Source organism: Drosophila hydei, unplaced genomic scaffold (assembly GCF_003285905.1).
Source record: "Drosophila hydei strain 15085-1641.00,03,60 unplaced genomic scaffold, DhydRS2 tig00008126-arrow-arrow-pilon, whole genome shotgun sequence".
Classification (NCBI taxonomy): domain Eukaryota; kingdom Metazoa; phylum Arthropoda; class Insecta; order Diptera; family Drosophilidae; genus Drosophila; species Drosophila hydei.
This window is the reverse complement of record NW_022045836.1, coordinates 17,501-41,586: the sequence shown is the minus strand read 5'-3', so window position 1 is coordinate 41,586 and position 24,086 is coordinate 17,501. Positions and strand designations below refer to the sequence as shown.

The following is a 24,086-nucleotide window of genomic DNA, read 5'->3' as shown; positions in this document are numbered from 1 at the left end:
AAGTATCTTGATAATCACGTGGCGGCGAGTGTGTATATGGGAGGGACAGAGCTTCAAACACGACGACCCAAAGTTTTATTTGATTATAAGTCAGTAGAGAGCACCAGCTACGGAGGGAGAGAGAGGTGGAAAGTTGGCCACATGCGTCGCTGAAGACTTTAAGCTGTTCGTAATGCGCACTGTCTAGTTTATGCACAACACACAAAAGGTGCCCAAAGGATGTGGATGCGGATGTGGATGTGGATGTGCTTGGAGTTGGGGACGGGGATAAACTTGATGTTCAGCTGGGAGATTCAGTTTTGAGCTGCAGCTGTTGCTGCTGCTGTTGCTGCATTCGATTGAATTCGATTTGCTTTTGCCGTACATTTAAATCCCAAAACTTGAAGCTCGAAAGCAAAAGCTGTCGAATTTCCAGTGACGTAGCAGATAAGGATTAACTGGCTCCTGTTCCCACAACAAGGCACACACACGCACACACACAGACGACTGCAATTTGTGCCTTCGACACGAGGCAGCAGACAGCAACACACAGTAGTAGTACATGATGTTGGCTTAACTCAATCGGTAGCACCTGCAACTGCATCTGCAATCATCTGTAGCTCCTGGTCGTGGACCAACTTCAACTCCAACTCCACCTCCAGCTCCAGCTACTGGTACAGCTTCAGCCTGCTGCTTGCTTTTTTTGTTTCGCATATCCTGCTCTGTTTTGCTTATAATTCCGAAAATGTGTTGCCTCCTGTTGCTTTTGGCATTTATTTGAATTTGTATTCGGGCGACATATTGTGCGTCTATATCATGGGGTTATGCCTTTTGTGGGCGGGGCACAAATCCTTTGCACAACTCGGAATTTGTGCCAGAGGCTGCAGATGGGGCCAAATCCGAGAATGAAGTAAACCGGACCCGATTGCCAAAGCTTCAGCCTGCCTGCTCCATCTCTCTCTCTCTCTCCTTCTCTCTCTCTGTCTGTGCATAACGCTTAACACTTAAGCTGCAACCGCGGCAGCAGCAGCAGGACTTGGCATTGGCAGCATGAGTACGTTCATTCATCATACGTATACGTATCCGCATTTGTATTTGTATTTGTATTTGTATTTGTATTGCATTTGCATTTGTATCTGTATCTGTATCTGAACAGCAGCTACTTTTGCAACTGATTGCGAAATTTGTGGCACAAACTGCTAAAGCGAGCAACCCAACCGACCAATCGCCTTCAAAATACCTGCCACAGCCTGCCCCCCGGCCCATGTCTCTGTATCGCTTGATTACCAGAAAGCTCGAGCGACACTCTTGATGATTTAACACAGAGGGCAGCAGGGGTACTCGTTACCTGCTGCCCGCTACCCGTTACCCACTACTCGTTACCCGTAACTGGTATTAGGCTACGGCCTTGGGGGCCAGCTGGCTTTTGGGGGTTGCTGGCTGGATTATCGAAATGTAGCAGAGCACATGGCCAGGTAATGTACAGTTGGATAAACATTTTAAAGATATTTGTGTTCTGTGTAAAAGCTGATCAAATAGATGGAGATCAAATTAGCACTTTAAATTTAAGTTTGAAGTGGTTTCAAGACTTATTGGACAATCATTTTTTTATTATGATTTAATTTATTTATAGAATTATTTTGATATGGAATACATAATTATAATACGATTTATAGTTCATTTTTTATTTAGAGACTTTTCATATTTAATTGAGTTGCACAAAAAAAGAAAAAAATTAAAAAAAATATTTAAGTAAATTCTAAAAATTAAAAATAATATTTTAAAAAAGAAAATTTCAGAAATAAATTTTTTAAAAATTTTTGTTGGTTATAAACTCAGACAGTAGCTTGATTTTTGAATTGTAGTTTGTTAAACAATTTTAGTTTGCATCAATTTAAATACTTTTGGGAATTAAATTCAAATTGCATTTAAACACGATTTCAAATCGTTTTCTTGAACCATTCGATTGCTGCTTACATTACTTAGAGATCATGAATTTTGATCTGTGGTTCACAAGTTAAATTTCCTTTCATCAATTGTGCGGCATCAAATTTAAATTGAAACGAACTGAAAGAGCCAACCCAACACACACCCATTTCACGATCCGTTTGGAATATGCATAATGTGAGTCGCGCATTTTTGAATCCTGAGTATGTGCTTATGTATACAGAGAGAAAGAGCCGCCTGGCTTATGACAGATGCTGTCGCTGCTGCTGCTGTTGCAGCTTCAACAAATGTACGCTGACCCTGGCAACTGCACTGCACAAAGCTCTGCCCAAACAACAATGGTCGAGCGGAGGTCAATTGGAGGCTATGAGGAGCTATGGCAAAGAGCGAGTGAGAAAGCGAGAGGAAAGCCAACGGAGTAGGAGTAGGAGAGGGGGTGGGGAGCTGCTCTGGTGAACGCGTTGATCCACAAACGTGTCGTTAACTAAGGCGCAGTGATTTTCAATTGCAGAACGCGACACACAGCTACGTGTGTGTGTGTGTGTGTGCGGCACGTGTGTGTATGTGTGTGCATAAGCTTATAGGTGCCACTGACACAGCTGTGTGTATGGCTGGGTGTGTGGGTGGGTGCGGCCTGCCTGCATATTGACAAGTGCGGCCGTTGGGGGATTTATTAAGGCTAACGTATGAAAATTTTGCATACTAAACGCTGCATAAATCGAATCGTATGCGACAAATAAAAATTGCCCAAAAATGCAAAAACAGCTTCATTTGCAAAACTGTTATATAGACGTGGGTATATTGGTTGGGTGGCCTGGGTGCCCGGGGTGGCTGGGTGCGAGTGGGTGGATAAATATCGTGTTGCGTCGTTGAGCAGCTTAGGCATAATAAACATACGCAAACGAAAACAAACAGACAGATTTACATATAAACAGTGCTAGAGAGACATATATACATACATACGATTGCAAAACGCATGGCAAGGAAATGTTAAATGACAATAATAACAACACAGCAACAGCAGCAACAATAGCAACAACAGCAACAAGGATACAATAACCTTTCCATTCTCGCATATTCGCTTGATGCCGTTTTGCTGTGCAAATCTCAAAATACACTACAAAACACATTACACACACACACACACACACACACACACACAGTCACACACATACATGCATATTGTATTGAGCCATTCACAAATTCAAACAAAATTCAAATCTAACGCACGTTTCTATCCCAACTATCATGCACATGCTACCCACCTGAGCCCCGCCCGCCGCCCTCTTCCCGCCTCTTATAAGTCCAACCTCCCAGTTTTGGGTTGGCTGCCTTTCAATTCGGGCAGAGGCAAAACGATTTAGCCAGCAGCTTAACAGCAACAGGGACAATCAAGCAGCACACAACAGCAAAGTTTTCGGCTCTAATCGGAACTTGCTCTCAATGTAAATGCAGCACAACCTTATGCAGGGAGATATGTCATATATATGCTATAGATAATATATATACAGAAATTTGGAAATTCTGTTAATATATGGAAAAGTCGAATAGCGTTAATTCTAGAACTTTTCAGTTGAAGGAACATTTAATGATGGAAAAAAAATTATAAAAAAGATTGTAGAAGACTAGATCAGTAAATAATTCACACAAGATCAATATGACTATAGATAAGCTGTATAAAAATATATTAAAATATATTTGAATAATTGGTTTATATTGTCTATGAAAAAGTGTATTTATTTATGTATTTATTTATTAAAATCTAAGGACTCCGAAAATAATAAATCAAAAAAAAATGTATATATGCATATAAAAATAAAAAATATTTAAAAAACCCCTTAAAACAAAATAAAATATATTAAATTAAAAATAAAAAAAAATAGAAATAAAAAAAATTTCAAAAATTAAAAATAAAAAAATTTTTAAAATTCAAAATACGCAAAATAAGCTGTATTAAAATATATTTAAAATATTTGCATAATTGGAAATATAGTGTAAGAAAAAGTGTATTTATTTATTAAAATCTAAAGACTCCGAAAATAATAAATAAAAAAAATATATATATATGCAAAATAAAGAAAAAATATTTAAAAACCCCTTAAAATAAAGAAAATGTATTAAATTAAAAATAAAAATAATGTATAAAGAAATAGAAATAAAAAAAATTTCAAAAATTAAAAATAAAAAAAATGTATATTCAAAATACTAAAAAAATTTGTATTTCTCCAAATTCCCCAAAAAATGTTACCATAAATTTTTTATTTTTCAATAAAAATTAAAGCTTTATATATATAAAAATAACAAACTGAAAGTCTTGTAAGAAAATATGGAATATATAATATATTAAATATGTGTATTTTTTAATGAACATTTCAGTTCTTTCACTTTATAATTTGTATATATTATATATAACATATATTCACATATTTTCTTCTTTAGCTAAAGACCCCAAAGACATTCAGGTTTCCCTTCAATCTATCATAGACAGACACAGACATAAGGCAGACACTGTGTGAAGAGCAGACGGCAGCGCGTGTGGCAATTGAAAACTTACAGGCAGCACAGAGATGCCATAAATTGGACATAATACCAAAAGCAACCTGTTGAGCTCACAACGCAGAGCTCAGAGCTCAATGCGGAGCAACAAAAAAGAGCAACGCGAAAGCGTTGCGTATACGCCGCGAGTGCCGGCAGTAACAGCCAAGGAATCAACTCAAATGCGCCTACACAAATGCTGCTGGCAGCTTGTTGTTGTTGTAGTTGTTGTTGTAGCTGTTATCCTGCATTGGCCACAGCTACAGCCGCATGGCCCAAATAGCTCCACAAGTGTGTGTTGACGCAACAGACCAAACGAGCGTGCTACGAGTGTGTGTGTGTATTTGGGGGGTGTAAGTGTGTGTCCCTTCGTGCTCTCTGCAACCACAGCGAAAGCAAAACGAATGTTTGTTTGCACACAAGAGACAGAAAGTGCGAGAGAGAGAGTGAAAGAATGCGAGAGGCAGAGGCAGTGGCAGTGCGAATGCCAGATGGAAGGTAAAATAAACGTTATGAATGCTTCATATGCTTAATCCAGGGGATTTGGATGCATATGCGATGAGTGTGTGCTGCATAAGTGTGTGTGTGTGTGTGTGCCTGAAATTTGAATGGGAGCTATCGAACAGACGTGTGTTTGTATTGGTATGCAAAAGGATTTTAGATTCGGCAAGCGACAATCTATCTGACAAATACAACAGCTACCAAGCAACTGTAGCTGTAGCTGCAACTGTAGATATATATGTATGTATATGTATATATATGTTTTGTGAATGTGACAAAGATACACGCTTTGTCCATGGCTAAACTAGTATTGATGAACTAAACAAGATTACCGCAGCAGGGCCACTCTCAAAGATGCGACAACAAGCAAGCGGATGTCTATATATATAGAGAGACATATATATATATACTTATATAGATATATATACTATGTCTGCTTATAACCTGGTTAAAGTTGCACAAATCCTTAAAGCTGCCATGCAACATGGGGCACACACACACAAATAATCATCAGTTTGTGAGGCTGGCATTTTTATAATGATGTGGTTTGCCTCTACTATTGAACGTTCCACAGAGGCTGCTGCTGCTGCTGCCGCTGCTGTTGATACACTGCCCCGGATTAAGGGTATTTGTGCATTGGTACAGAAATAGCAAAGCGATCGACCCCAACTCCTCAATTTCTTTAGTTGGGATTTAGTTTCGCTTTCGGATTTATGTGTGATTTATGCAACAATTTCGACTCCCCGAATTCGATTGCAATTAGAGCCCTTAATCAGTTTTGTGGGCTTCTAAAATATTAAGCGATTGGCGTGAAATTTCAATTTAGTAGCGTGAAATTTACTAAATTTAATTAACTGCATATATACCATAAAATTAATATGCAATTTGGCGCATATAAAGTTATTCATGGCGGGGCTTTTCACTAAGAAATTGATGCTTTCACGACATATTTAATATTTGTTAACTGGTTTTAAAGTTGGTTTGGTTAAAAACCAAATTCTTTGCGAAAATATTTAAGCAAATTTATGTAAATTTCAAGATTTTTAAAATGATTTTTAAGGCATGTGATGATTTGTCTATCATTAATAAATATCATATTAGTTACTTTCCTAATTTTCTATCTATCTTTCTATACTTAACATAGACATACACTTTGTCTCTTCCTTTCATGGTCATTATGTATCTATATCTATATATATATATATATATATATATATATATATATCTTTCTCTTGCCTTTCTCTTTCTCTCTTCTTATCTTGCGCCTTTATATATTGTGTTCTTTCTTACTCTCTCTCTTAATATGTTTTTAAAATCACTTTCGTTCATTCCCTATATCTTCCTCTCTCTCTCTCTCTCTCTCTCTCTCTTTCTCTCTCTCTCTCTTCCTATATTTCTTTTTCTTCGGGCATCTATTAATTATATTTCCTACTCAAAATTTTTGTTCTTCTCAATCTTTTACGCTCTCCTCTGGCTCTGTCTCCCACCTATCTCTGTCTCTCGCCCTTCACCTTATATTTTGCCTCTCTCTCTCTATCATAACTCAAGCACTCTAACCAAGTCTTCAAGTACTTTTCTATATTTGTATATTCCCATCTCCGATTTCTTTTCTATAAATTCTCTTTTTTCGTTTCTTTCTGTGTTTCTCTCTCTGGCTCGCCCTTCTACCAGTTTTACTCTACGCATCTCCCTCTCTTTCTCACCTACTCTACTTAAGCCTCCCTTTTCGGCACACCTTAGCTTTAACTTATTTTTAACTAGATTTATAAAAATTGCTTAGTTACTCACGATTTACTTTGCTGACATCGAAATCTCGTCGAGCTTCCAGTGCTGGATGACTGAGCAGCTTCTCGGCTTGCTGCTGCGCCTGCACGCCCACAGCCATGCCCAGCGCAGCGGGCGGTAAGCAGGAGATGCTGCCGCGCTCCTCACGCTCACGTTCGCGTTCGCGTTCGCGTTCTCTTTCGCTCTTGGGTGTCGCCGCTAAGGAGGCATTTTGACTAGAGCCCGCAGAGGAGGACAACGCGTTGCCGCTGCCAGACTCGGTGTTCAGCAGCAGCTGCTGTGATTGTTGCTGCTGCTGTTGCTGCTGCTGTTGGTGCTGGTGCTGATGGGGCAGCAAGCCCAGAGCCGGCGGACTGCCCTCTGTGGAACGTCGCCCGGCGGCATTTGTTGTCTCTGCTGCAGCCTGTTGCTGCTGCTGCTGTTGCTGCTGTTGTTGCTGCTGTTGTTGCTGCTGCTGCTGCTGCTGTTGATGCTGCTGATGCTGCATCTGCAGCTGTGTCAACTTCTCCTGCACTCCCTGCAGCGAGCTGCGTCTGTGCTGTAGCTGGCCAAGGGCAACGCCAACGCTGGAGTCCTCGGGGAGGACGCTGTGTGTCGGCGACAGTGAATGCTCCTTCTTGACGGCCATGTCCATGAGGCTAGCAGCAGCCGATGGCGATTTGACATTGGCAGCAGCCACCACAGCTGCCGCATTGGCCGCCCGTGTCAGAGCCAAAGCCTGACTCTGTGCATGGAAGAGACGAAGAGGGAAGAGAAATGAGTCTCGATTCTGTTTATTTGTTTAGCTAAGTGTGGAGGCGTTTACAATGCACGAATTTCACTTTGAGCGCCAACATAAACAGCCCAAATACATTATTTCTTCTGCTTTTCTTCTTATTTTATTGTATATTGATTAAGTTCACAATGGGCCGCAGCTCTCATCGAAGCTGGCACTCGATGGCTCGAGAAGAGTCTCATTGCCTGACAGGCGTTTGATTTCTATTGATTTGCAGCTCGTTTGTTTGCTTTCTATAATTTGGCCAGGTAATTTGGCGAATCACGAAATTGTCTTTAATGACGCGAGGCTTTAAAAAAATGTTTATATATATATATAGTATATAGCCAAGACAGTTGTGGCGCTCAGCGGAGCGTAACTAAACTAATGTTTCTTCTGGCCAACGTGTTCGCTCTCTTCGGCCATTAGACTTGGCCTTTATTTTACTTCTTTTTTTGCCTCGATCAGTCGAAGCTTTTCAATATGAGACTATTAATAAATAAGAGCTGCATTTGGCACATGGAAATCGAGAGGAGACAACCTCAATTATAGCTTAGCTACCGTTTACCGTTTGGTCTGATCTTCTGCTGGCACGCAAGGAATTTCTACGCACAGAATTCGATTTTTTGTTGTTTCCTTTACAAATTATGGATCACTGATCGCTGTTGCGCTGATCGTGCGGATAAACTTAAATCGAGCCGATGCCGTACCCTAAACCAGAACCTCTTTTTGGGCTGCTGCAGCTCCTGCGTTTCGCTTGCCTCTGGCTAGTTTGTCAAATGCCAGACAAAGCAAAAGAAAACAATAAAAAAATCGTTGCCAAAAAATTTATGGCAATTATTGTAGAAGATCGACTACGAGTTATCCTAACTAAAAATCTAAACACAAAATAATAATAATTATAATTAAAAAAGAAACAACAAATTTTGAAAAGAATATAAGAAAATTTAAACATTATATAAAAATTCTATTAAAGTACATTTAGAGATTCAATTTGTATTAATTTTGTATTTAATAAGTATGTCAAATTTTCTTCATAAAAAATAGTTTACTTCAAACTATATTTTTATTATATAAATAAACATTTATTTAAATTAAATAAAATTTAATTTCAGCTTGTGTAAAAATCTAAGAAAATTTTAATGTATAAAAACAGATTTAATTTTCTTTTCATTAGAAGAGTATTTACTCTAAAGGGAATACTGGAAGCATATAGTTTCCATATATTAAATTTATACATAAATTAAATTATTATTATATTATTATTGTATATCTTCATCATTCTTTGCTTTCCTATGCTGGGCCTGATGGCACAGTTTTTAATATGCTTAAAATATATTTGCAGGGTATAAAGTTGCTATGGAATTTAATAAGAGGCAGCTACTATGTGGCAGTAGCCACAGCCTCAGACGCAACGTCATCAAGTGAACAGCGACGATCGACGGCGTCTGCTTTCTACAGTAGCCGCATCGAGTTAGCGATCAGCGACAGCAGCCATCGATCTTGTGTTATAATCATCGTCAGAGGCGAGCCTGAAGAAGCCAACGCAAAATTCATTTACGCTTTAATCAATTTCATTCAGAGCAGAGACTGAAGAGTCGAGACTCGAGATGCGAGACTACAGACTGAAGACTATAGCAAGGAGAGCTTCTGCAACTTTTAGCCTTAGGCAACCGCCGACAATTTTCAGGCTTACATTGATCTTTTGTGCATGGACTGCATATTACGACTTTGGCTGCGACTTTGACTGCGACTGCGTTCGATGCCACGCCCCATTGTTGGCTTCTGTTGGCCACATGTCAAAAAATTGACGAAAATTCGATCAAAATTTTAATTGATCGCCCTGCAGTGATGCGGTCTCCACCTAAAATTGATCTCGCTCTGCGTAATTTTTGGGTACAAGACGAAAGACTCTCCGTGTTGTGATTATGTTAATAGAGGTAGAGGTGCTCCCCTCTCGCTCACTCAGTTGGCGCTGGGGCACAGCCGGAAACTGTTTTGCCAGCGGCTAACAGACAATGTAAGAGATCTATATATATATATATATATATATTTATATATATAAGGGACAGCCTGAGCCTGTTCAGCTGATCCATAATATGCTAATCTTTGAGTTAGTCTACTATAAGCAGCATTGCTATCGTTTGCTCCAGATCTGCACAGGTTCCTCTGCTTCTTCTTTTAATATTAACCTGTCAAAGGCCATAATTGACAACGTTTAACTTTGTCTTTTGTGCGAAAGAATCAAAAAATTTACATTTTTATGGTTCAATAAAATAAATCAAGCAGCGTTCGAGGCAAGCAGCCGGCAGCAGGCAGCAGGCGAAGGCAAAGGCAACATCATCCCGCCATACAGTGGCTGCTGGAAAAGTAATTGCAGCACATAATAATCTCGCATTTAATAATCCTCATTAAAGCGCAAAATCACAACGCGTCGCGGCAGCTAGCAGCCAGACAAACTGAGCTTGCAGTGGAGCAAATATCACCACCTCGCAAAACCTGGACCTGACCAAAAATTAGTAGGGGACTCGGCAGGATTTTTTTTGCTTTCCTCTTTTTGGGCTAAAATTCCAAAACAGAAAAAAATGTGCTGTTAAAAAGGGGGCAGGGGCAAGGGGGCATCAGCGGCAGTCAGTAGGACTCTCGCATCAATCGTTGGATATGATGAGCTGACGTTTGGGTTGACGTTTGCTTGTCGTCAATACGTCGCCCTAATAACACGTCGCAACAGGTAGTCCCCAACCATCAAAGAGCTGGACGGACAAGCTGTATCTGATTGCGACACACACACACGCACACACACGCAGAGACGTCGCACATTTTGGGCGCTACGGAATTTGAGCAATTGCATGAAAAATATGAAATTAGTTGGGCAACGTCGCGTCGTCAAACTGCAAACTGAAAACTGAAATTTTAGTCTTTCAACTGAAGTCTTCAGCTTTGGCTGCTGCAGCGTCTTCTTGACTTTTGTTGCTTCTTGCTGCTGGACTTTTAATGTGTTTTAATCATCTGCAGTAGCAACAGCCGCAGCAGCAGCAGCAGCAGCAACAGTAGCAGCAGTTTTTTCCCCGCTGCGTCCCGCTAAATTGTTTTTTATTATCGTTGGCGATTTTCATCTCCCTCTCTGATCCTTTGTGCACATCGTGGCACATTCCATTGGGCTATAAATCGTTCGACTCAGGCACCATGGCGCTGGCCAGCTTGCCAGCTTGTCCTTGTCCTTGGCAATATCATTTGATTTACCAGCCATAGGCATTAATTGTTTTTGTGTCATTTAATCAGTTTTCAAGCGACTGTTGCGTGATGTGAATTCTGAATTACAAATTGCGAATCAGCGAACTGATCGGACACGGACAAGTTGCTCGTAGTTCGCGGGGTTTTCGGGTAGATTAGCCTAAAGTTTTTATCCGAGAGTTCTTGTCCGGAAGACTATCCATAAAATATTATGGATCTTATGTTGATCACTTGATCTGGCCAGTTGAATATTGATTAAGTGATTCAACTATATTGATCAACTGCTCAACTGATCTTGTGTGTGCTCTAAGGATAATTAAGAGACAATCTTTTAATATTGCGATCGCATGTTTAAAACTGTTAATCAGACTTACCCTATCCACTGATCTACTGCTACTTTCTTCTTAATTCTTATTAGATTTCCAGTTAAAGCAATCCTCAGTGATCAATTAAATTGCAGATCGTGCACCTAGCCGTAAGCTAAGTGAGCGTCCGCGGTCTACTGATCTACTACAGCTTTTCTACATTATAGAAAAAGCTGATCTATTAGAATTGTAGCTGATCTTTCAAGCTCTCAGTGAATGTGAGCCGCCATATGCTGAGCTAAGCTATTGCTATCGACTCAGTTTCTTTTGATCTTATAATCACTTGATTAGAATTATGAATTCTATCAATGACTAAGACTTCATTACATTGTACCCGCATCTATGGTAGTTTTTAGATGATCTCACAAGCAGAAGATCGTGTGATGGAGTGCATAAAAATAGTTATTTGGTATAAAACCTATTCTGATCAAAGCTAAAGGTAAAAGTAACTAACTTTGTGAACTGAAGCTTGAGTTATCTTTGATGATCAAAACGGGGAAATGAGATCTATGCTAATGATAATTTGATCTTGTGACAGTCTAGCTTTTCAACAGTTAGCATAGCTACTCCAGGAAGAGATAAGCCATGCTCGTGCCTCTGCAAACAGCTAACAAATGTGATCTTGGCTAATAGTTTATATGGAATGCGCAGATAAACTGATCTAGTTGTGAGCGATCGTGTGATCATCTGATCGTATGACTGGCTTAGCAAGACATTTATTTTCTTTTAATCAATTATCATAACAAACATTGTGAGCACTCGTATGCTCAAGGCTATAGAGCTAACACTAGCTAAGCACACAGCAGCTGATCTGTGTCTGATCGTGTGGGTTCCTCAATTAGTTGTCATAGCTAACATGAATTCTAATTGCACAGTTGTCACTGTCACTTAACGTGTTGCTGTCGTGTTGTCTGTCAGTTGGAGTAGGCGTTGATCGGCGTTCGTTGATCGTCGATCGTCGATCGTCGATCGTTGAGCAGCGAACGATCGTTGAATCTTGTGATCTTAATCGCTGTCGCGTACAAGTTTCCAGTCGCAGTCGAACAGCTACCAGTTCCATTGACATTCCAGCTTGTCTGAGATTATGTCTGCTTTAGACTTGTCTGGCTCTGGTTTACTTTTTAGTTTGCTGGTTTCTTTTTTGTATTTTTTTGTGGCCAATGGGCCGGCACGATCTTCGCAATACCAATACCATTGGCTGGCTGGTTTTGGCCTTTTGCGGCTGTAGCATGCGCTTTTTGTGATTGGGTGTTGGCCCGTTTTTATGCTATCAACTGTTGTTGTACTCTGTCTGTTATTAATTATCAACGTTGGCAAACGACGCGCCACCGATGATCGTCTCTTTGTCATCATCATCTTGAGCCAGCCAGCCAGCCAGCAAAAATTCCCAAGCGGTCAACCCAGACCTTCGCATCGCAATCGCATCGATGGCAGCTTTTTGGGGCATGGGTATGCGGCATTTGGCTTTTGGGGCGCAAAATATCATTTCAGTACAGAGTTTCAGTTTCTGTTTTGCTGTCAGCTTTGCCTTTTGGTAATTTGTATGAGATATTTGGAATTTCTTAACATTTGCCATTTATGTGCATATGCCAGCCAAGCCAAGTCCCAGCTTCCAGCTCCCAGCTCCCAGCTCCTTGGCATGCCCTTAACGAAATTGTGATTAAGTGTTTCAATATTGAAGTGACGAAAGGCCCAGCTTGCTGATTGCCAAAGCAACTACTTTTTGGGACGCGATGGCGAACATCGTGCAAAGATAATTAAAAATCAGCGTGCGTTTTCTTTCGATCAGGCTTCAATGTTCGCCCGCCCGCGCCGCTCTTGCTCTCTTAGGCTCTGTGAGTGCGAAAAAACGCCATTTAAAGATGCCACAAAGCCGCAGATAAGCAAAAGAGTCAAAGAGACACAGAGCGAGAGAGAGAGAGAGAGAGAGGCAAACCGGTTGACAAAATGCTTGAACACATCTTTTGGTATGCGATCTGCTGCCCGATAGCCAGCCAAAAGAATGTTTACCAAATTACGCAGCAGCAGGAGCTGCAGCGACATTTAATTATATTTCATTCGATTTTATTTTAGTGCCGGGGTTTTTGGTAATGCTGCTTGGCTGCATTAATGATGTCTTGCCCTGAATTGCCGGCCAATACACTCAATAATAACAATAATCATAAAGGCTGCTGCTGCTGCTGCCAGCGACGAGCTGGCCCAATCGACAAGCTGCCTGGCTGGCTGCCTGCCTGGCATGCCCTTGTCCATCTTCATGTTCATGTTCATGTCCATGTCCATGTCCATGTCCAAGCCTTGATTATGCTACCCAATTGCAGAGCGAGGCCCCCCAGCCCCCAGCCCCCTCCCTATCGCTACTGCAGCTCCATCTGTAGGCATCTGCTGGCTCATTATTTCTACTCGCTGGGCATTAATTTGAGATCATTGCTACTGGTTCTACGGCTACTGGCACAGCAGCAACTGCAGCAGCCACTGTTACTGCTGCTACAGAAGGTGTCGAGTGCTTGAAATGTTTTAAATACAAAAATTAATAAAGCTCTCTCGTGCCATAGCGCAATGTCTGCTGGCATTTTTCAATTATAAGCAGACGCTCAGTCTGGCAAATTATTAACTTAACACTTTGTCACAACACGTCCCAGTCAAACAGCGAATCGTAGGGTATATATTATCAACACGAAAGAGTACAACAAAAACTAGGCTAATGATTCGACAATTATATTGCAATGCCATGAACTTGAAAAGGTTATATGAAATTTAAACTAATATTAAATTACGTTGTTTAGTAAGAGTTTGAAGTGCTGAGGAAAGCCTAAAGCTGTTTTGAATATGCAAAAAAAAGTGTTTAAGTATTAGCAACTAATTTATTAATATATATTAAAATTTCAGTAAACAAAAATTAAAAATAATTTTTAAAAAATATTAATAACTTTTTTGCCAACTAAATATAATTTTTAATATTTATAGAATTTATTCTAGTACTTAAATACATTTTTAGAACTTATACAAATATTGAGTTTCCTTTATAATAAATAAAAATAAAAATAAAAATAAAATATTGTAAAATACGTATTTGTTTTTAATTTTTTATCAAATTGATACAAATGGAAATTCAGAAAAATATTCAAATAATTAAAAAATAATATTAAAAAAAACCAAAGCTTGTTGCTTGCTTCAACTATACGAAAATGTTGGTGGTTTTTGATCTAAAAATATATGAGATGACTAACGTCAAATATAAATGATTATCGATTTCAGAAAAATTTAAAAAAAATATTATATATCAAGTTTCTAGAGATCTTAATTGATATACTGTTGAACACGCAGATAGACAGCGCGCTATTAACTTGACACTAATACAAAAGTTTTCAAACTTCCCTCGCGCATTGTGAGCCTAAGCAAAAACTAACTACTTATTAACTCATCTCGCTATACCTAATTACTATCCCAACTCAGTCCTCAACGATTCGTAACTCTTGCGCCTCAAACGAAAGTCTACTTTTGCAGAGCCTGCTCAACATTCGACATTTGGTCTCAATACGTTTTTTAATACCGTTTAAACAGAGCCAAACGAACAACAGCTGACAGTGGGCACAGCTTAAGGGCGTACAGTGGAACAGGAAAAGGGCAGACACACACACACACACACACACACACACGACAGCAAGGTGGTTGCAATATACCTGTGCCGAGTTGTCAACTGTGGCATATGTAGGTGCCCTTGCCAATGCCAATTACAATTTCAAGTTCAACATGGCGGGCGGCATAAATTGCACCCTAGTCGGAAGATATATATTTATATATCTAGTCTACTCTCTCTCTCTATATATGCTAGGCATTATTTTCATTTCCCCTTTGTTTCATTTGCGTTAGCTGCGGGCGAAAGCGAAAACTGAAAACAGAAAACTGAAAACTCGTTCAACTGTAACTTTTTCTGGTCGCTAACTTTTCACATGTGATTGTGATCCTGGCAGAGGCAGCTCATTCGAGGGTCCATGGGCCACCAGACTCGCCCTCTCACAAATTTGACTCTGTTGCGCTTGAGGAATTCCTTGCAACCAAAATTATTAGTTACACACATGCTGCTCAAGTCAGCTTCTCGCTCGCTCTCTCTCTCTGTCGGCTTGGGCTTCTCCAATTATAAGTCAATTAAATAGGTTAGCATTTATACAAGTTAGAAATAAAAACAGGCAGAGGGACACATTTTGTCAGGCCCGAATGAGCAGCCGCTAAATTTATTATGTTGACTTGACTTCTCAGGATCAAAAGGATCAAACGAAAATAGCTGCCAACCCCTAAAAGTAAAACACAGTTGACAGGACACTTTCTTTGCGAGTCATTTCAAAATGATCTGGGAATGTTGTTGTGACAAATTCAAGAGAGTGTTGCCACAAAGTGGGCAAGCGCGGCTAGTAAATACCCTGAAAATTTTTATGAAATTATTTTAATGAGTATATTTTTAGCTTATCATTGAAAATCAATTTCTAATCAATTTCTAGCTAATAATGTTTTGATAAAACAATTCTAAAAAAAATTATATTTGAAAAGTAAATAATATTTGAAGCTATAAAAATATCTAGAACATTTTAAAGTTCTTAAACTATTAAAGCTCAGATAAGATAAGATATACAAAAATGTTATACAATAAAATTGGCTTATAAAGTTCTGAAAAATATCTAAATATATTAGATAACTATCTGAATATTCATATAAAAATTCAGAAAAATGTGTGAATATATTTTTTGCTAAAAATATTTGCAACTGTCAAATAAAATATATTTACAAATTTTAAACAAGTTTTTGTTTTTGCCTAGTTTTGAGCTGCTCTACTTAAGGAGAACCTGTCACCTGCCTTAGAACCAAGTTCTTCGCGAGTTTGCAAATGCGTTATATAAGCGCCTGACATCTATATAAATATATATATATATAACTGAATACATGCATGGAAATTAGTGCACAATCAGTGCCTATATTATATGCTAGATATATATTTATTTATCAATCAATAATGCCACATTCAATAACGCGAATGTCGCACTGATTGCCCAACGATCGACGCTTGACGATCTCAAGCACACACACACACACACACACACACACACAGTGCACGTTTTCAAACATGCAAATGCTAAAAAAAGTGTCGCCACGAGAGTCTCGAGAGATTGTCGCATCATAACAATTGTCTCATTGATCAATCATTTAAGCAAATATCAGAGCAATCAAGTGATCTGTGAGCAACTAATCGACACCAGGAGGAGTAAGAGAGAGGGTCGCCACAGAGAGAGAGAGAGAGAGGTAGGTGAGGGGCAGGGCAGGCATCTATATAGTTAGCCAACAAGTGGCTGCAAACGATTTTAATTCAATCGCACCAATTAAGCTTTAAGATAGTCGAAGGCGCCCACAAAAGCTGGCATTGGGCAATTAACAGATATACACATATATATATCTGGCATGAAAATCGTGAAAAGCGAGCAAATAAATTAAAGCAAATTGTCAAGTTTTTGCGCTCGACCTACTCAAGAATGTTCAGCTACCAACTATATATACATACACTCTTTGGTGCCACTAATCTGTTAGGGTCAATCGATGTTAAGTAGAATCACGAATACCAAATTAATTGATGCTGATACCATATATGTATATGTATGTGTGTGTGTGTGCGTGTGTGTTGGTCTCTGCCTTTTCTTTAACTCAACTTCGGATCGTCGTCGTCGACTGTTGCTGGCAATGTCATGAATGCCATAGTTGATCGAGCAGCAGATGTATGTCAATCTGTGGCGTGGCACATATATCTAACACGCTTTACACACACATGCACACACACAGTGTCAAACGGGTAAATAATGCCCAGTTCATGTTATTTTTGAATTAATTTTAATTGAGATTCATTTGTAAGCAATCAGTTAGATTGCTCCGTTGACGCGCTTAAGATGACGATTCTTTGATTCTGTTTAGCATAGGGGCATATCATAACACATATCGATATATATACATATATACATGTATAAATATACCCTATATATAGCCTTGCCTGGGTAGCTGCTTAAATTGTCCTAAGACTCATTTGGCATATCCAAAAGTGGGCGGTTGCGTTTGCTCGTGGGCGTGACTGGCGTACTGATGTACTAAATGCTTAGCTAAATGGCCTAGCGCAGAGCATAGCTGCTACGTAATTAATAAAACACGCCAACAATCATAATTGAAACATGTCGCTTAGCGCCAAAGCGCTCGTTGCAACAACACGTTGCAACAGCAGCAAGTAGACAATATCAAACAATCTTAAACTTTAACAAGCCCAAACACAAACACAGTCAAACACCTGCAAGCAGGCAAACAGCTTGCCACACCTGCCACACTTGCCCCCAAACGGCCCAAGCGCCCCCAACTGAAGGCATTCGCTCCCTCTCTGTCTGTTGCAGCTATTAGCTACTTGGCTGCTGAAATACCAGTTGCTTTGGCTGCTGTTGCACGTGAGGCAAAGCCAAACAATTGGGTGCGCGTGGAGGGAGCCATGGGGTGGCAGCAATAGCCCGTGGAACGTGCGGCCAGCCAATGCAATTAAGCTAAAAATGTGAAAAATACGAGTAGCCCAGCAACAGCAACAACAACAACAACAACAGCAATGTTGCTTTTAGCTATAGGCAATGCAGAAGCCGTCGGCATAGCTGAGGCATGCCACAGCCACAGCATCTCATCGTGAAATGTGGCAAGCCGCAGCAGTCATGTCTGCCACAAAATACACGTGACAAAATCAAGGAGAAAACTTAAAATATGCAAAAAATCAATTTGCAACCAAATAAAAAAAATTAATCATAATTTAATTTAAAAAAAAAATAAATTAAATAAAAATAATATATAAATAAATTAATATTATAAAATATAATTTTATAAAATGTTTAATTTTGCATTAAAATTTAAGTAAAACTAAAATATAAGTAAAATAATATTTATTAAATTTATTTTACTTTATATTATTAAATATTATTTATTAAATATAAATATAAATATTATTATTAAATATTATTTTATATATTCTTTATTTAAAAATCAAATAAAACAAAACAATAAATAAAATAATAATAATAAATATTTTGCTCATCCTAATTAATTTTTAAAATATTATTTTATATATTTTTTTTTATTTCATATATTTTTACTATTGAATATTTTTTATTTTTATTTATAAAATATAAAACATAATTTATATATGTAAAATATAAAAATGTTACTTTAATTTTTGACAGACTTTGTGTGTGCTTCTTCTTTAATTTAAATACATTTTTTAAATTTAATATTACTGGCAATTTCGTTCAGTGTAGCGCGCACTTAGTTATACATAAATTGATGTCTGCTCTTATCGGATATTGAATAATTATAAACGTCATTTTTTAGCATATTAAAATTTAATTATGAAATTAATAAAAGAGAGCTGCAGAGCTGCATATAAAAGCAGAGAGAAACCTTGAAAAGCGAGCACAACAATTAATATTAAAACAATTGAGGAATGTATGAGCTCTGCTGAGACTTAGGGATAGAAAGCTAAAAGACTTTAATTATATATGAAATTCATTTTAGTCTTTAAATAAATATAATTAAATTATGTAGAACAAAGTGTGATCGCCAGAGATCGAGACTTCAACTCAAATCATTTCTGTTAATGTTTTGACAATTAAAGTCTTCAATTGAATGCTGCAAACTGGTTAGCAAATCTTTTCAATCGCTAAGCGGATATAGAGACTGCATCTCTTATGGACAACAAAGGACTGACTTCAACGAAAAGTGTACACTGTCGAGCTGAGCTGCGTAACACAAGCAATTGGGTCATTTGAACAGCTGTGTGCGCGGGCGCAGTAGCTCGCGTCTTCTTCCTGCAGGCAGGAACTGCAGTTGCAGTTGCTTGCAGTTGCATTACCAGTTGCAGTTGCAGTTGCACAGGACAATAAGAAAAAGAAAAAAAACAGGAAGCAGAGACGGAGCCCTCCACAGAGACGGCAAACAGCACAGGTAACGGGGCTGGCAGTTCTGGATAGCCGAGAGCCCTACATAGATAAGGTGCAAGCAAATGCAATTGCGACATGTCCTGCAGTGGACAGGACATTGCTGCATTCAAGTGGAAAGCGGCGGCATAAAGTCGTCAATGTGTGTCAAGGACGAGCGCCAAGAAAGGAAACAAATTAAAGAAAAAAAGCAGCTGTTGCCCAGACACAAAGTCCACCCACAGATCCAAAAGCAAAAACAACAAGAAGCGAACGGAAGCACTTATTAATTTGCTATTAGCAATAGACAGGAAGTTAACTTAATTTGTGGCCAAAAAGAGAAAACAAATAAAAAGAAACTAATGTGAGTTTGCACAGGATATGGCCGGGCAGGCAGGCCGACAGGCCGACAGGCAGACAGGACATATGTGACATCAAAGGCTGCCTCTGTTTATTGCTTTTCATTTTAGCTTTTACTTTTCGGTTTTAGCTTTTTACCGTTTTCGGCCTTGATTAGATCAGTCTAGGCCATAGAATGAAGCAACAGCAGCAGCAGCCACAGCCACAGCAGCTGAGGCCAATTAAAATATATTTGTTCTCATTTTTTTCGCCAACTTCCTCTGGCTAGAGTTTTGGTCTAGCTGCAAGTAGCTAATGCAAAGTAACTGCCTTTGTTTTCACTTTTTTACGTGTTTTTTAAGAGGGCAGATTCCAGCTCAAAGATAAGGCTAAAAAAAACGCACACAGGCAACAAAAGTCGTTAATGATAAAACCAAATGACGAACAGCCCTCGCAGCTCTGACGGGGGCGATTAGAGTCTGCAGAGAGAGAGAAAGAGAGAGAGAGAGAGAGGGACTGACTGTGTTTGCTGCTTGTCTGCACCTTGGCTTACAAGTTCCCGTTTTCATATAGAGAGAGAGATGCAGAGAGAGAGGGACAACAGGAAGCACTCGGCCAGACAATGGGCCCAAGGCTCGTGCACTCTGCAAAAATGAGGTGCGAGCTCTCGATTTACAGATTATCATATCAGCAGTATCTAAAGAGGGGACCCCGGCCCGCTCTAGCCCCACAAGCACTCACTCAGCACCCTAGGCCAACAGCAGGCTGAGCTCTAACCTACTTCTCTTGAGAGGTCCTGCGACTGCAGCTGAAAGTGAAACCCGGCGGCAGGAAACGGCGCATAGCAGCACGTGCTGTCTGCTCAAAAGGCATATATATCTATCTTATGCTGCTGCTGCTACTGCTGCTACGGCTCCTTCTTCTGCGTCTTCTTCTTTATTTTCGCTGGAACACTTAAGATCTGGTAATTACCGCTAGACGCTTCCGCTTGACGTTTTTGCCAAACAATTTGCCAAGTTCTGCATAAAAATAAAGACATTTTGTCAAATATTGAAATATGCATAGAGATATATCTGCATATATATATATGTATATATATATATATCTATACATATATATAAATAACTATATATATAGTTATATATTTGAGCAAAATATTGGAAAAGTGCTCAGGAATCGTTGCTCGTTAAATGGGGGGCGGAGGCTCTGTGCCATGAGGGCCATAAAGGCATACATAGTTGGGAGTTGGGCGTTAGGGCGTTGGGGCGTTGGGGCGTTGCGCGTTCGGTTAATAGTTTCAACATGTGACGCAGACACACAATTGGGCAATAAAATTAATTCACACCAAGAAATGCATTAAAAGGCGACGCTGTCGCCTTGTCTGCGGCAGCCAAGGTGCTGCCACACACTACTTGCCACACTTGCCACACACTACTTGCAACATTTTCGCACGCATAACTCGGCGCGCTTGGTGCGGCGCGTGCCACACGTTGACAGAGCTGGAGCCCCGCTCCATAAGTGTTTGCTGGCTGCTTGTCCGTTGCATTAGTTGTTGCATGCCCCCAAACGAGGCAATGCATTTTAATTGCTGTCGCTTGCTGCTTTTTGTCTCTGTCTCCCTCTCTCTCTCTCTATCTTAAATGCCTGCAACAGCATCTGCCACTCATTTTCTATGTCTAATGCGCACTTGAAATCGAGATTTCGCCTGAGCTGACCTGGCAGCATGTGGCAGCACACCAAAAATTAAGCCAATCAATTGCTGCCGCAACTGTCAGCGCAGCCATAAAATATTTTATTCACAATTGCAGTTACAGACGGCACAGCCATAAATGCAGAGACTCAGCTGAAGATACAGAGTAGAGCTGCATTTGCAGCTAAAGATACAGATACTAAAAGTCGCATAGATACCAAAGCAGAGCTACAGATACTTAGCATCAAAGCCAAAGCTACACGGTTATAGATACAGATCAGTAGCTACGAATATAGACACAGATACAAACACTTTAGATACATTTACACAGCTACAGATACAAAGAAATCTGCAGAGCATTAGCTACAGATAAAGATACAAATGTATCTATTCGACAAGTATAGCTAAAAATGCAACTACTTCGTTTCAGATACTTATGAAATTACAGCTTCAGATATTCGACTGAAGATACTACTGCAAATACTCAGATGGTCAGATAGAGATACAGTTACAGAACTTCAAGTATAGCTACAGATACAAACTGCGTTTCAGATACATATGAAATTACAGCTTCAGATATTCGACTTACTCAGTTACAGATACTCAGCCACTCAACTAAAGATGCAGATACATATGCAAATACAGCTACACATCTGCAGCTACAATTCCCCATTTAGACATGTGCAGATACAGATTCATTTGCAATTGCAGCTAATTTCCGGCTTTTTTAGTGCAGGTTCTTTACGACTTCAGGAAGTTCGACGCCAGCCAAATAAAATTATATTGTACAGATCTGCCAACCTTTAGCTATTTATATATCGAATTGAATGTGTCGTCAATATTAGGCAACTGATCAGCTGTCAAATTGTTAACTGTTTACTAATTATAGCCAAATTACTGCCAAGTGATTACTAATTTATTCCACAAAGATATTAATGCGATAAATGCTGCAGCTTGACGAGGCGACAAGGCTTGCTTGAAAATACCAATACAGTTAGAGCAGCTGCGAGGTATTTATAAGTAGGGTTTCAATACGAAAACATGCTGTGGCAAGTTGGGATTAAAGTGATTTGAAGTGGGTTTAGATTCGTTTGGATTTTTCTTATGCATTGCAGCTTCATTTTGATTAGATTTCATTGCACAGTTTATCTTAAGATATATAACTAAAACTATGAATAAAATACCTTTATATATAATTTAGTTAGGCTACTGCTTTACTATATCTTCATTATATAGTAGACAAGTCGTCTAGAATTTTCACTTTCCACTCAAGTCGCAAAGTCTCAAGTTCTTTCATCAAAGTCTTCACACAATTCTCTTAGCCCTCTGCAGATCTTGCTAACTGCTGTTGCCACTAGCAAGGCAAACTCTTTTTTTATAGCAATTTCTTGACCCCTGATCAAGGCACAACCTCAACTAGTCTTAACCCACCCTAATATTGACATTATCTATTCGAAAGTGCGTTCCTTTGCTCAACTGCGCTGCGTTTCACCTGTTTGAACAGTTGCGTCTTATTAATTGCACGTGTTGCTGCCCTCGTCTAGCTGCTGCTGCTGCTGCTGCTGCTATTTTTTTTCACTTTTTAGCCTCTGCCATTTGGCCAAGCAACGTTTTTCAGCCAGTTGGCTGAATTTCCTCATGGCGTTTTTCCTCAATGCTTCCCGCTCTTTTTGTCGTCAGTTTTTTTCCTATACAATGGGTTAACGTTAACCCACACACGCACATTGCTCACTTCCCTGGCTGTATGTCCGTTTAGCTCGATTACGCTTCCGGTTGATGGGTGCGCGCTCCCCTCTGCTGCACTGCCGCCCCTTCAGCTCCTATTCCTCTGCCTGCCTCAGCTCTCTCTATGTTTTCTTGCACTTCGTCTTCAGCGATCCTGCGTTCAGTTGCAGACAGAATGACACAATTTTTGTTTTGTCATCTGCCCCTGGCCGCTTGCCGCTTGCCGCTTGCTGCTTGCCGCTTCCCGCTACCTTTGTCCACTGGCTGTGCCCCTGCCTTTTGTGCCTTGCCACTGCCTCGGCCCCTGTCAAGACAAAACGCTTGCAGCAATTGCTGCTGCCGTTTCCTCTCACATTGCGCCGCATTGTCATTAGCCTGCGACTGTGTGTGTGTAATGATCGTGGCAATTAGCTATGTGTGTGTGTGTGTGTGTGTGTGTGTGTGTTTGACTGAACTGAAGGCGATTCCATTGTGATTGCAGCGCGCTGCAAAACATAAATTACGGGATAATCCGACATAAGCGCATTTCCATGATCTGCTCCGGTTGCAAGTGTGAGAGCAACTGACTGACTGAGTGTGTGTGTGTGTGTGTGTGTTAAAGTGTCTGTCAAGCACTCGTTAAATGCTGACAACTTCCTGCCACAGCAAACTGGGATATGGAACTGGCATTACGATTCGTAGCTAATTAGCGTTTGCTTTGTGCAATTCGCAATCTAACTAAATGGCACAACACACAGCTGAGATTAGCTGACATTCATACACAAACATACACACACACACATACTAGCACCTCAACTGGATTAGGTTTAGCTAACACGCAAAGCTTAGCTATTGGCATATCGTGTGTCTAGAGCTTGCGGCTTGACATGCAACCAACGAGCCAGCCAGCTGAAAGCTTGCAATTTGTTTACGAATTGATTTGTTTACATGGCTTAAATATATACCTATATATATACCTATATACATATATACATATATATATATATATATATATTATTTGTGCTTTCGTGTGGCACACGCAAAGCGTTGCCAGACATTGGCTTTGTGTGCAACGAGGCGTTGGTGTCGCTGGCTGCTTGCAACGGTCACTTAAGTTGACTTTCTAACTGACCCTGAACACCTCTTTGTATATATATACATTGCAATTTGCATATATATATATATATATATATATATGTGCCACATCCATATAGCAACAACAGCCAGAGTCCCACAGACATTTCAAGTTACCAAATATTTGCAAAGTTTTACAGAATTTC

The 24,086-nt window shown here is 39.6% G+C and overlaps 1 protein-coding gene across 1 annotated transcript in view; it reads right to left on the bottom strand.

The window, feature by feature from the left end:
- Nucleotides 1-6,727: 6,727 nt before the first annotated feature.
- Nucleotides 6,728-24,086, bottom strand: part of LOC115483410 (ras-interacting protein RIP3-like) — a 30,953-nt gene continuing 13,594 nt past the window's right edge. The window contains exon 2 of the mRNA XM_030225241.1: nucleotides 6,728-7,471. Coding sequence (XP_030081101.1) covers nucleotides 6,743-7,471 — 729 coding nt within the window. The 3' untranslated portion in view covers nucleotides 6,728-6,742. The remainder of the gene's footprint in view (nucleotides 7,472-24,086) is intronic.